At 44.5% G+C, this 14,492-nt stretch overlaps 1 protein-coding gene across 1 annotated transcript in view; it reads left to right on the top strand.

Moving 5' to 3' along the window:
• The first annotated feature begins 2,093 nt into the window (after positions 1 to 2,093).
• Positions 2,094 to 14,492, top strand: part of BCO1 (beta-carotene oxygenase 1) — a 52,977-nt gene continuing 40,578 nt past the window's right edge. The window contains exons 1-2 of the mRNA XM_088458400.1: positions 2,094 to 2,190; positions 12,771 to 12,899. Coding sequence (XP_088314526.1) covers positions 2,094 to 2,190; positions 12,771 to 12,899 — 226 coding nt within the window. The remainder of the gene's footprint in view (positions 2,191 to 12,770; positions 12,900 to 14,492) is intronic.

Below are 14,492 nucleotides of genomic sequence, written 5' to 3'. Positions count from 1 at the left end.
ACAGTAGTGCTACTGGCTGCAGGGTGCCTGCCTGGTGCTCAGCTCTACAGTAGTGCTACTGGCTGCAGTGTGCCTTCCTGGTGCTCAGCTCTACATTAGTGCTACTGGCTGCAGGGTGCCTGCCTGGTGCTCAGCTCTACATTAGTGCTACTGGCTGCAGTGTGCCTGCCCGGTGCTCAGCTCTACAGTAGTGCTACTGGCTGCAGGGTGCCTGCCTAGTGTTCAGCTCTACAGTAGTGCTACTGGCTGCAGTGTGCCTGCCTGGTGCTCAGCTCTACAGTAGTGCTACTGGCTGCAGGGTGCCTTCCTGGTGCTCAGCTCTACAGTAGTGCTACTGGCTGCAGGGTGCCTGCCTGGTGCTCAGCTCTACATTAGTGCTACTGGCTGCAGTGTGCTGCCCATGTACTGCCCATGAACGGGTCTCTGGGTAAATGGCACCCGTGCCATTTTCCCAGGGACAGTAGTACTGCACATGCGCGGGTCACTGGGAATTTGGCCACCGACATTTTCCCAGTGATTTTTGCTGCTCAGCAGCACCGGCTCGGCACTGCAGAGTAGCACTATGTACAAGTAAGTATAAGGATGCAGGGTGTGCTATATGGGTGCAGGGTGTGCGGTGTGGGCCCCCCTGTGCACCGCACACAGGGGCGCCTAGAGGGTACTGTGTGCCCGGGCTTCCTGTGGGGCCCGGCGGGGGCCCGGGTCTGGCGCCGTCCCCCTCCCTTCTCTCTCCCACACAGCAGCCTAGCACACAGCGTGTGCTGAGCTGCAGTGGGACACTGCTCGTGGCTGCTGAGCAGCACCAAGAGCCCCAGATTTAACTTTGGAGTTGTGGAGTTACCTCAAGGAACAACTTTATGCTGTGAACATACAGGATCATTATAATCTGCAACAACGAACTGAGCCAGACATGTTGTTCAGGTTTCATCAGGAATGGGAAAAGAGAATAGCCTTAATACTGCAACATGGTGGACAGCTCCTTAAACATATCCTATGAACTTTAGGTTAAAATTCGAGAATGAATAAAGATATGTTAAAATGAAGAACACCATTGTTTTGCCTATGAAATTCTGCATTGTTTGATATGTCACATGACTACCTTCCCATATAAAAAAATTAGTGTTGACACCAAAATGGCTGACTCTCCCTACTGGTGACATGCCCTAAAAAGTTTTCCCCTCACTCCCATATCATATGTGTAGACACTGGATTAATATTTCCTTGCTCATTTTCCTTTTTATAAGGGCGTTCCACTCTTATGGACCACCCTGTACAACAGAGAGGCACCCAGGAAAATTAGCGCTGTTTGGCTACCGCATTAGGGGTCTATGTACTAAGCCTTGAAGTGGAGACGGATAAAGTACCAACCAATCAGCTCCTAAATGTCACTTTTCAAACACAACCTGTAAAGTGACAGTTAGAAGCTGATTAGTTGGTTCTTTATCTCTGTCCAAGGCTTAGTACATAGACCCTCTATCAATAACGTGCACAGCCGAACAACGCAGTGGCGCATTATGCTAAATTGAATCCCCCTGATATTTGGAACTAAAATGTCCCATTCGGGGTAAATGCTGATTCTACATCTATTTATTTTCTTTGCAGCTAACGCTGAGATATTGAAGGAGCTGTTCGGAGGAGCAGGTGGAAATCTGAAGAATCAAGTGACTGTTTAAATTCGGAGGGTGCTTTTTGCACTTGGGGGCATTATATTCTCAATTATAATCTGTTTTACACAGCCCTGCAGAATACAGTCATTGATTGTATGCCATTGTGGTTGTGCTCTTTATTAATGAGAAGAAGAAAAAGAACCTAATCTAAGTAACATTTCTGCATCTCTGGCAGTGTAGAGGTTAATTCTGGGTTTGCTCCACTCAGTTTTTCTTCCCCCCCCCTCTAGAACAGAGATAAGATCCTTGTTTCTGCCATGGTAGGAGGGAGAGTGCACGTGGGTGTGAGTGTGTTAGTATGTGGGGGTGTCCTGCTATTGTGCATCAGCCCAGCTGTACTTTGACCAAGACATCTCTATAAATAAGCCGGGAGGAGAGCAAGTGGCTGCAGGCGTTAGGAGACCTGAGTCACTGTATGTACCAGCCATGGAAAGCCGTGATAACCTGGTAGAGTCTGTAGTAGATGTCATCTTCTCCAAAAACCGCCAGGAATGTCCTGAGCCTATTAAGGCACAAGTGCAAGGTAAGGGACGATGTAACTCTCTCCTATGTGATGTACTGTAGGATTCTGCACAGGGGACGTAGACATGAGACTGCACAGGATAGGAGTACAGTGTATGCACCAGCCACAGGCATACTGTATCATCTGAGTATTTAGGGTCTGATTCAGTTTGATTTGCAAGGCTGTGTTAGCACGCACCCGCTCGATGCGCAAATATACTAATGAATGCAATCGCACAGCAACCGCAGCTCTATACCAAGACGCCCACCACTGTATAAAGCCTGCCCACTTCCCATGACATGCATCCCCAAGTCAGCGAAAACATCGGTACCATCGAGTAACATCGGAACCATCCGCACAGTTGTGGTTGACCTGACCCTACCACAGAAGCTGCTAAATTTCCTGTTGCCATCTAGACCTCTGCCAGCGTATGCTATCGCAGGGGCTTAATTATGCACGCCCCTGTAACCGCGTTTAACCGCCCAGGCACGCCTGCGTTTCTCTGACCACCCCCTGACACCACCCTCAAACGGCCACTTCCTGTCAATCACCATGTGAAGACTTTGCGTGCTCACTGCCATCGCTTCCCGATCGCTGTGGCCGGTTTGCGCGCGCGCAGTGCGTGTTATACACATGAGCAGAATGCAAACATCGGCTGGCTGCGTGCGAACCAACCTGAATCAGGCCCTTAACTCATACACGGCTGAGATTGGGGAAAAAATGAAATCATTTCTATGGATTTAGGGCCTCATTCAGACCCACTCGCAAGCGGCTGTCCGCTCGCAAGTGGGTCGATGGTGTGCACTGAGCATGCGCACGATGGAGGGACTTTCTTTTGCTCGTTGTGTCTGATCAAAGGGGGCGTGTTGTCGATGTTGATTGACAGCACGCCCCCTTTGGTGGGCGTGCCGGAGGCGTGCCTGCCAGACGGAGGCGTTCCCAAGGGAACGCCTACCGTCTGAAGCCGGCCCCACTGACATCACTAGTGATGTCAGTGGGAGTGATTTTGGCTCTGATAGAGCCAAAATCACTCCAGGGCTTGTGGTCGAAAACCCAGACCACAGGCTTCTGGTCGCACTGGCGATGGTCAAGACCATCACGACCATCATCCTGCACGCTCGTATGAGCTGTGGGTGGTGACCCACAGCTATACGAGCGTCCAGGAGGACGCTCCATTTTTATGGAGGACGGCCCTCATTCAGAGCGAGCACTCTGCTCAGAGCGTCCGGCTCTGAATGAGGGCCTTAATCCACACTGCTTAATTTAAAAATTACAATACGGTATATAATTTATCTGCTTCCTTTTAGTGGTAATAAGTTATAATAACTGCCTGTTCTGTGTACAATTGCTAACCCAAACAGTATCTGTCTATAGACTAATGCTGGCCATACACCTGTACGATTTCGGGCCAATTGTACGATTTTCGATGAGTCATCAGATGGATCGTGTAAAAATCGTGTATTATTTTAGTAAGCTACGATCCGATGCGCGCTCCCACAGCTCCTATAATCTGATCTTATGATCAGATGTGCAGCACATCTTGTCCATCGTATCGTGTGCAGATTGTGCCGTTTATTTTGTTCATGTGATCCATCGTGCAAAAATTCAAGTCATTTCAATGACTGTTTCCCTTATGAGCCTGTGAGACACAGGATCGATCTTACGACAGATCCTGTGCTAAGAAAAACAACAAACATGCTGCCGGGACTGCCGGGGAGCTCCGGGGAGTCGGAGGGAAATCGTATGATGTATCGGATCTTATGCTGGTCGTGTAGGTGTATGGCCAGCAGTAGTGTAAGGATGAAATACAATTCCCATAATAATCTGGATTGTGGAACAACATAATGTTTATACTATTCTTGTCTGGGTACCACACTAGCCGGTTCACACTACAGCAGATAGTAGCTCTAATGTGTTTGTGCTGACTGGTACCGTTCAGGCGCCCCAGGACACAGGTGATTTCACAAGCTGCTTATTTATTGTTAAAAAAGGTCAAAAAATATGTACATACGCAGATGGGAAAGGTACATGCACCATCAATATGACAGCATCTGCAGCAATAGAATCCCTTTGTGCCCTAAATATAAAACACAGGGCCTGATTCAGACCCGGTCGCAAGCGCTGAGCACTCGCATCTGGGTCGATGGTGGCCCATAGCGCATGCGCTCGACGGAGCCGGCTCCGTCGTGTGTATGCGCGAAACCCGGGTCTCGTACCAAAGGGGGCGTGCTGTCGATGTTGAGTGACAGCACGCCCCCTTTGGTGGGCGGGCCGGGGGGGGTGGCTGCCCAGACGGAGGCGTTCCCAAGTGAACGCCTCCGTTTGTGGGCGGCCCCACTGACATCACGAGTGATGTCAGTGAGAGAGATTTTGGCTCTGTTAGAGCCGAAATCTCTCTGGGGTTTTCAGCAACGAGACCCTACCACAAGGGTCTTGTCGCAAACGCCCGATGGTCGCGATGGTCTTGACCATCGCGACCATCTTCCTGTCCGCTCGCTATAGCTGTCGGTGGCCGGCCCTGATTCAAAGCGAGCGCTCTGTCAGAGAGTCCGGCTCTGAATCAGGGTCACAGTTCTTACCATACATTCGTATTTGCTGGGCTTCACATTACATTTAGTAAGCAAGCTATGATGGGGGTTCAGGGAAACAGAATCACTGAATTACCTGAAGACAGTACACCTTGCTATACTGAAACAAAGTATCACAACATTTAACAAGCTGTAGAAAAATGTAACTAACATGTTTTATTTCTTCACGGGGCATGGTATCATCGTAATCTCCACCCCCCCCCTTCCTCTATTCAGTGCCCACTGTGGAGCGGGGGATGAAGCCATGACAACGTCATTTAAGGCAGATTGCGTCATCGGCCACCTGTGCCACCTGTGCCGCCAACTTCACTGGGGAAGTGGGCGGCCGGGTGGCCCCAGCCCCCGGGAGCACCACCCGATGTTCGTGAGCCTCCCGGCCGTGAGGGTAGGCCTTTATAAACATGTACACTTACGACAACAAGTTTGAAAGAGGAAATTAACATATTTGTCACCCCCTACCTTTAGTATTTAGATATAAGTGTTAAACTAATAAGGAGGGCAAATGTGGCAGTAGGCAGCCCTTCGTGGGTAATTCTTCACTTCTTCACTTCTACCTCCTAACAGTTTAAAAAAGCGAGATTTTGACACAACTATGGCCCGTATTCAATTTGAGGCGAAAAGTCTGTCTTCACGTGTTTTTGGCCGAAACTTTTCGCCTGTTTTGAATTTACTCCGTATTCAATTTCAAAGACTTTCCGCCTAGGTGTAAAGTCAATGCAATGTAATAGGCAGAAAAGTTTTGCCTGTGAATAGGAGGCGAAAAAAAGTGCAGAATTGGGGTTTTGGGGTGCAACATTGCGGGAACCCCCGTGCGCATTCAGATAGTCCCCCAAAGGTAAACTGCGCCAAAATTTTTAAAAAACACACTTAACGAGACCCCAAAAAATCACTTTGAATTTGGGGGCGAAAAAAAAAATGTTGGGGGACAAAAACAAAAACTAGCGAACTTGACTCTGGGGGTTTCCCCAAGTATGGCCCATGTGTTTTTACATTGCAGGTGCTTGCGGCAGGTGGATTTTTCATGTATTTTCAACTTAACTTTAGCAACTCTTCAATATGCTGGCCCCCATTTTCAAGTACCCCAAATTTGCTGAGTATTTTCTGCAAAAAATACTCCTGAATACTATTCTGCACCACTTGTACAAAAATGCTATTTAGCAGCTATTGAGCCTGTTTAAAAACACCAAATACCTTCAGCAAGCCAAATCGGGGGGGGGGGGGGGGCATCTTTTGGGGGGTGTCAGGCTGATTTCCCCAAATCTGACAGTACTTTCCGCTTGTTTAACTTTTGGCGGGTCCCGTTTTCGCGTACTTTCCAATTGAATAAGGGGTAAAGCGGGCGTGCGCGCGATACTTTTCCGCCTAAAAACACGCGATGTAGGCGAAAAGTCTGGGAGGCGGAAAAGTATCGCGGGTCCGCTCAAATTGAATACAGCTCTAAGTTCCTCCCATGATTTGCCCAAGCCACACCCAGATTCACCTACAAAATACCCACATTGTCTTGAGGCTATTTCCCCTTTTGTCCTGCAATTTGTCCAACCCAAGTAGAAAAAGTTTGGCATAATGCTTTCAGTTCTACTTGTGGCTCAGTGGGGGTGTGCACTTGTGTATGTACATGATGGTGCAATGCACCACGTAAACCATGAACTACTGTAGGTTAATCACTCACCACAGGTGCCAAAAGGAACAATTGCCTCATTGTGCAAATTATAGAAAATGGCAAATGCTTAATTACAAGTCTTAATAATAGGAGCTGCCCTTTTTCATTTATCAAAGAGAGCCATAGAAAACGAATAATACATAATATTATTCAGTACAAAGTTCCGTTAATGAGTGTAACAGAGAAATCAAAAACACTGTATACACTGTGTAGTACTAATGAAGCATGCGAAGCCAACGTGCATCTAATTCTTAGCTAAATAACATATTTAATCTATCTAGGTAACTGGAGCGTGTAAATGCTGCAAGTCATAGAACAATGAGTGTGGATTCTAGCACTAATCTCTGTGAGATTACATTGCGCCCTCTGACCTTCACTCCACTGCAGAATTCTCTAATTAGGCATTTTTTTTTTATTTCACAGCACCCATAGCAGAATTTTACAGGATTGTTTACATAGTTTCCCATTGTAAAACACAAGTTTTTTTTATTCCTTTTTGTATTTAGATCACCAACAAATGTACCCATTGTATTATTATACTGGCCACCTACAGTTCGATCTTATCATTTACACCTGAGCTACAGTAAAACCCGGGTTATTGCAGGGTTAACCCGGGTAGCTCCTTGGTGTAAAAGGGGACAGGGTTGGATTCCCAGGTCCAGTGACCCATTAGTCCAACCCAGGTAACTTGCGGGGTTTAACACGGGAATGACCCGTGAAACCCTGCAGTGTAAACGGCGCAATCCGGGTCATGATGACATCTCCAAGTGTCCACTTCCACGCCAGAAGAGCCAGGTCACTGCAGGCCCAGCTCCAGTGTGAACGGCGCCGACTCGGGAATATCCTGGGTCCGTGCCGGCTAAATTCCGGGTCTGATCCGGTTTGGAACCCTGTTCCAACCTCCGGGTCAGACCCAGAATTTAGGTATAAAAACAGCATTAGATAGTGTGTGCCAATCTGATAAATGCTCGGATCCAATCTGTACTTTTGCTCCACGGACACTCCAACCCTGGTCTCAGCCCCCTGTGAAAAATTGTGTTTCAGACTCTATCAGGCCCCCAAAAATCTGGTTTTAGATGCTTATGGGTTAATTAAATACTAGTCCATCCTTAATGAAAGGTTAAATAGGGACATTGTTTTGGATTAGAAAAGAGTATGAGTAAATATTACACATGTTATCTGTTTTATTGCATTACTGTACAAAAATATACTTAGGGGTATATTTATCAAAGTTCGTTTTTAGTTTTGTTTTGATGTTCGATTTAGTTCACCTCAAATCAAAACGAAAGTACAAATCCCTCATTTAGTAAAATTTTATTTTAGAAGCCTTTTCTAAATCGAATTCGATTTGGTTCGATTTTGAACAGTGATTTGCTGTTTGTTTTTGCATGTTCATGTACAAATCGAACAGCAAATCCCACTTCCAAACGAAATTCAAATCCCCAAATGAATAGAACTGCTTTGTGCTTTCATTTTCAGCATGAGCAGTTCATTTTCACACAGATAGACAAAATACACCCAAGGTGTCCTGATGTAGGCGCTATACCACTAAAGATATAAAAAATGAGCAGCTGTTAGATGGAGGATCTGAGCCTTGAAAGATATGAAAGAAGAAAAAAACAAATAATTACAGCGCTCCAATTAGATATAATAAAAATATTAATATGCGACTAGGTTCAAAATATAAAAAACATATATTTAATGACACAATATATTAAATGAAATTCTCATATATAGCACACTGAAAATATGAATATGAACAAGTAAAAATAGCAGCATTGATGAAAAAGTAATAAATAGCCCAGGATGGAGTCCCAAATATGAGTCTGTTAGATTGGTCCTTATAATAAAGATACCGTTAGTAGATGTAAAATATAGTCTAATCGGCGGCCAATTCAAATTTATCCACATCGCAAAACCGATGTGAATAAAGATTATTTTTCCAGTCCATGGTAGGTCTCCTCAGATTATAGGCAAGATATCCTCGCAGTAGATGTATTATTTTCCTGGAGTCCTGAGCTGGATGTAAACATTTTTCAACACAAAGGTATAAGCTATTTTAAAGTGCAGTGCATGGTCCAAAATCTAATCCTGGTAAATTGCTGGGAATAGTAGTCCTTGCTTAACGCGTTTCGCTGACTGCTCTAAGCTTCTTCAGAGGCAAATATAGCTTATGCTGTTCCATTTGGGGATTTATATACCCCTATGTAATGAACTGATACATAACACCTGTGTGGTTTAATGTTAAAAATAACTTAGACCCTCATTCAGAGGCGGTCGGAGGATGCAAGTGGTCGCTCAGAAACTGGGCGGCCGCTTGCATCCTGACCGGCCGCCTCTGTTTCGGTCGTTAGGCTGTGGGTTTACACCCACAGCTCTAACGACCGCTAGGGTGATGGTCGCGATGGTCATAGACCATCGCGACCATCGGGGCTTACGACGAGACCCTCTGTCAGAGCCAGAAGCTCTCCACTGACATCACTAGTGATGTCAGTGGGGCCTCCCCCAAATGGCAGGCGTTCCAATGGGAACGCCTCCGTTTGGGCTGCCACCCCCCCGGCCCGCCTTCCAAACGGGGCGAGCTGTCAATCAACATCGACAGCTCGCCCCCTTTGGAAAGAGACCCGCTACGACCGGCGATGTCGGTCGTAGCGGGTCTCACGCATGCGCATGAAGGAGCCGGCTCCCTCGTGCGCATGCGCACTGGAAAAACATTGAGGTGGCCGTGCGGTCGTAGACCGTACGGCCGCCTCTGAATGAAGCCCTTAGTTACATAAAGAAAGGTGCAAATACCACATATTATTGGAAGGAAAATCCTATTGCACATTAGTAGACCAACTACTTTATGTAAAATAAAAAAAAACACAAGAATATAAACATCTCATTTAATTACCTTATATGTGAGGTCCCATTTCATGGTTCCGATCACGTGACTCATCTTTGAGTCACATATTCCGGAACATGACCTCTCGTGATTGGCCAACAAGCTCATGGTCGTGTGATAAACCTTTGAGTCATGTGTCACAGAGCCAAAAATTCTTAATAAGTGAGAAAAACCTTTGGTCAATCAACAAGCTCCATTCAAGTGGTTGTTCTCTGAATCACTTGTCACGGAGCCCGGACACTCATAGTAAATAAACAAATAATAATAATAAATAATAATCTTGTGTTGTCAACAGAGAATACGTCAGCTATGTATCTTAGCTAGACGGAATTCTAAGTATATAGTAAACTAAATATAATGAATGGCTAATATTATAGGTAAGTATTATGTTTTCTTTAAACAGACATATAACTTAAATCTCTGACACTGAGGAAACAAAGAAAATAAAAATAATAAACAATAATATTGTATGGTGCATGACATACATATCAGAAATAAGACAGAAAATCCAATCATATCATAGACTAAGAGAAGAATAATTAATATGTCAGATAAGTATTATGATATTTTATACATAAGAAATAAATTATAATTAAATATCTATAGAACTTAATTGATTCCAAAAGAGCAGGCTTGATTTAAAGGTAACCTAGATGAATAAAAGGTTGGATATCCTATGAAATGATGATGTATTATAGTTGTTATAAGTGTATCAGAAATTTATGAAATCTACAGGGTTTAGATATAATACGGTAATTTATAAACAAAGAAACAATGTACTCGCAAAAAGAGGTGAAGGGGACCCTTTCTCCAGCTAAATGGGAAACATAGTTAAAAAAATTACCAACAGATATTCAATTCTATAGGTTCATTTAAACCTGTTGGATGCATAGAGTTCATTTTGAAAATCCAATAGATTTCTTGTCGACAAAGGTGATGGTATCTATCCCACCCCCTGGGAGAGATAGGAACCTGTTGGATACCCACAATCTCCATCATTTTGGGATCACCCTCGTGAAAGTTGTGAAAGTGTCTGGAGACACTGTGAGTCAGCACTCGGTTAATAACATTCCTTCGATGTTCAAGAAACCAAATTTTAAGATTTCTAGTGGTGCGTCCCACGTATCTCAAGCCACAACCACAAGAAAGCATATAGATTACATAATGAGAATCGCAATTGATAAAATTCTCAATCCGATAGGGATCTTTCTCCCCGACGATATCTAGAGTTAAAGTTCTTCTTTTGGTGTATTTGCACATACTACATCTAGATTTCCCACACTGGAAAAAAAACAGCTGGTCTACATGGTATCCAAGTATTGGATGAGTCGGATTTATTTTGGTCCGAGGTTTTTAAGTAGCTAGGAGCTAACACGTTTTTAAGGGATTTTGTTTTCCTAAAGACAACTCGGGGTCTAGAAGGTATAATATCCCAAAGAATACCATCGCATCTCAAAATATTGTTATTTTTATTCATTATTTCAATCATTTTTCTGGAGTGATTGTTAAATTTACATATAAAGGCCAGATCTCTATTTTCCCCTTTTTTGTTTTCTATTTCTGTATTCTCTTTTTCATGAAATAAAGTGGACCTATCCACCTTAGGTACTTCATCTAAGGCTTGTAAAAGAAGGGGTTCAGGATACCCCCTTTGTTTGAAAGAATCGATCATATTTGTAGCTTGTTTATCTAATTGTGAACAATTTCTGTGGAGATGCATTCATTGGCCCTTCAAAGTATTGTGATTAAAGTGCTCTACAAACGACTGTGCCGACTTGAAATCCTCATCCCAAATGAAAAAATGATCATCAATGTAACGGCCATAGAAGACCAGATTGGCGCCAGCATAACTGCCCCAAACATAGGAGTCTTCAAATTCTCCCATGTAGAGAATCCTGGGATATTTATTACTCTACTCTTGGATCAATGCTGCTATTTTTACTTGTTCATATTCATATTGATATTTTCAGTGTGCTATGTATGAGAATTTAATTTAATATATTGTGTCGTTAAATATGTTTTTTATATTTTGAACCTAGTCGCATATTAGTATTTTTATTATATCTCATTGGAGCGCTGTAATTATGTTTTTTTTTCCATTTTCACACAGATACATACATGAATCTCACTGATGTATGCATGTATCCTAGTGTAAAATGCTTGTTAAGTGTTACATTTATAAAAAAAAATGTTGTGGGGTCCCCTCCTAAAAGCACAGCACAACCAGCCCCGGAATTTTCATAGCCAGTCCTGGTTGTGTAAGTACAGGAAAAAAATTGCATAGGGTTCCACTGCACAACCAGCACCAGGCTCTGATCCGTCCTGGTTCTGGAATTACAGTGGAAAAAATGCGTAGGGTTCCCCTGTAATTCCCACAACCAACACAGGACCCTTTCTAGCGGGGGTGTAATGTCACAGCCAGGGAAACCCTATCACCGGGTTTCCCCAGCCAAAACATTACCCCTGACCGCTAGTCAGCCCAGGCCAGGGTCCCCCTCTCCAGGGCACTCCAGGCCTAAGCTGATAGCCCAGGGCTATCCCCGCCACCCCTGGGCGGTGGATGGCGGGTTGATAGTGTAAGTGTAGCGTAAAAGAGATAAGTCATTGTCTTTACGAGTAGAACTGCAGGTCCCAGCAAGCCTCCCCTGCATGTTGGTGCTTGGAGAACCACAAGTACCACCATGCGGGGCATTAAGGGCCCGCTGGTACCTGTTGTTCATCTGTAAGGAAATGTTTAAATAAACACAATACACACACACCGTGATAGTATAAACACAATACACACACACCGTGATCGACAATTTCATTTTTTTGTTTTTTAGCCCTAATCTTCACCCTAACCCAAATCATAACCCTCCCCTTGGTGCCTAACCCTATCCCTCCCTCCTGGTGCCTAACCCTAACAGTGTGGGTAAATAACTAACACTAACCGTGGGGGTAAGTGCCTAACCCTAACACTCCAGTAAGTGCCTAACCCTATAACTAACCCTAAAAAATAAAAAAATGTCGACCATTTTTTTGTGTCGAACTTTTGACCCTGTCGACCTTTTGTACCTGTCGATCTCGTTACATGTCAAACTTTAGTGTGTCTGACTTCTGTCCCTGTCGACCTTTTGTTCCTGTCTAACTATTGACTGTGTAACATCTGGTGTCTATCTAGACATTGTCTATCTAAATACTGTCTATCTATAGTCCGGAACCCATTTCGCACATGTGCAGTAGCAAATAATCGTTCAGCTACGGGAACCTCGGCATTGCCTGCAAATAGCGTGCACCTCTAAATCAGGCCTTTAAAACAATTTGGTTGGCGAGCTGCTGACTCGGATCTTTGAATGGCATATTCCCCAAAAACCCTCCCCGGCAATGGTTGCTCGGACATGCAGAAGCATCATTTAAAAAAAACAAAACTATTTTACTCCTAAGATTTTGAATTAAAAATGTGCTTTTTTTTTCCCCTTTGTCCTCACAGGGCAGATACCAAACTGGCTGCAGGGAACTCTGCTGCGCAATGGCCCCGGAATACACGCTGTGGGGGAGATGTCATACAGGCACTGGTTTGATGGTCTCTCTTTACTGCACAGTTTCACTTTTAAAGATGGTAGGTGTGTGTCATTAGATGGGATAATGATGCATGGAATGGCCGCTAGATATGCATGCTCATGTTTGCTTTACTTGTGTATAGAAGAGAGATGAGCTGGAAGGACACTTTTCCCATACTCGCATACAGGGCAGCAATGATCTCAAAAGATGTGTGTTTATATCAGGGGCGTTTCTAGAGAGGAGGGGGCCCGTGTGCAGTCTCCAACACTGGCCCCCTCCTCTCCACCCATCGGCCGGCAGAGCACTGAGCTGTGTGCAGGCAGTGCTGGAGTTATAGACTCTGGGCACTAGAGTGCGCCCAGAGTCTATAGAGTATGCGCAGGTCACCGGAAAAATGGCCGCAGTGACCATTTTCCTGTACTGCGCATGCGCAAGCGACGGGAAAATGGCCGCGGCGGCCATTTTCCAGTTGTTTTTACAGCACCGGACACCCACACCGACGTGGCACTCCGGAGAGGTAAGTAATACTATGGGTGTAGGGTGTGCGGTGCCGGGCCCGTATGCCCCACACACCCTGCACCCATTATAGATACGCCCCTGGTTTATATTGAGCAGTGTTACTCTAGATCACAGGTTCTCAAACTCGGTCCTCAGGACCACAAACATTGCAAGTTTTCCAGGTCTCCTCACAGAATCAAAAGTAAAATAATTAGCTCCATCTGTGGATCTTTTAAAATGTTTGGGGTCCTGAGGACCAAGTTTGAGAACCTGTGGAATATACTATACAGGCTTATGGAAGCACAGATTCCCAACAGCACAGTACATGGAGCAATAGACAATTGTTTCTGAAAAACATAGTGGAACATATCCCAACCTCTATTTAAAGTTAATATTATAACAGTGTCAGGTGCATTTAAAGAAAATCTGTCACCAAATTCAACGTTTGTTGTTTTGTTTTGGTCACCAAATAATGTCTTGTGAACTATGCACCTTCCAGGACAAATGAGGTCACGGAAGAACAATATTTTTAAGCAAATAAAAAGCAAATGTTGAGCCTGGAGACAGGTTTCCTTTAAAAAAAAAAAAGTGTGTTCTAAATAATAACCACAATGCTAATTATATGGAGTACTCACAGCCGCTGTGGGAACTCATGCAAGTCTTCCAGTATTTTTAAAGCGGCAATCATTGTAAAGGCAAACCTAAGCTGTTTCTGCCTTTAAAATAGTTGCCGCTTTAAAAATACCGGAGGACTCGGAGGACTTCCACAGCGGCTGCAAGTCGCACCCTGTTACATAAGTCCCCCAATGTTTCCTGTATTGTGAGACATTAATCAAATAGGCACTGTTTGCTGATACCCTGCTCTTGGCTAAGGACCTGATATAGAGAAGTTTGATGTTTTTGCAAATGGACGATTTGTTTTCTACTGCGCAAGCATATAAGTCACGCTGTGCATGTGGTGCGATGTTCCTGCAATGACAGTCACAGCATACTTAACTACTCTCCCGGAAGTGTTGGGAGGCTCCCGAATTTTCAGGGAACACCCCGCATCCCCGAAAGAGTATTCACATCTTCTGAATCCCGCCCACTTTCTAATGAAGTGGGCAGGACGGGGAGATGATCACCGGGAATCACGGCATAATTGACGTGAATC

This window comes from Taudactylus pleione, unplaced genomic scaffold (assembly GCF_031769625.1).
Source record: "Taudactylus pleione unplaced genomic scaffold, aTauple2 ptg000828l, whole genome shotgun sequence".
NCBI classification, from domain to species: Eukaryota; Metazoa; Chordata; class Amphibia; order Anura; family Myobatrachidae; genus Taudactylus; species Taudactylus pleione.
This window is presented reverse-complemented; position numbering and strand designations above follow the sequence as displayed.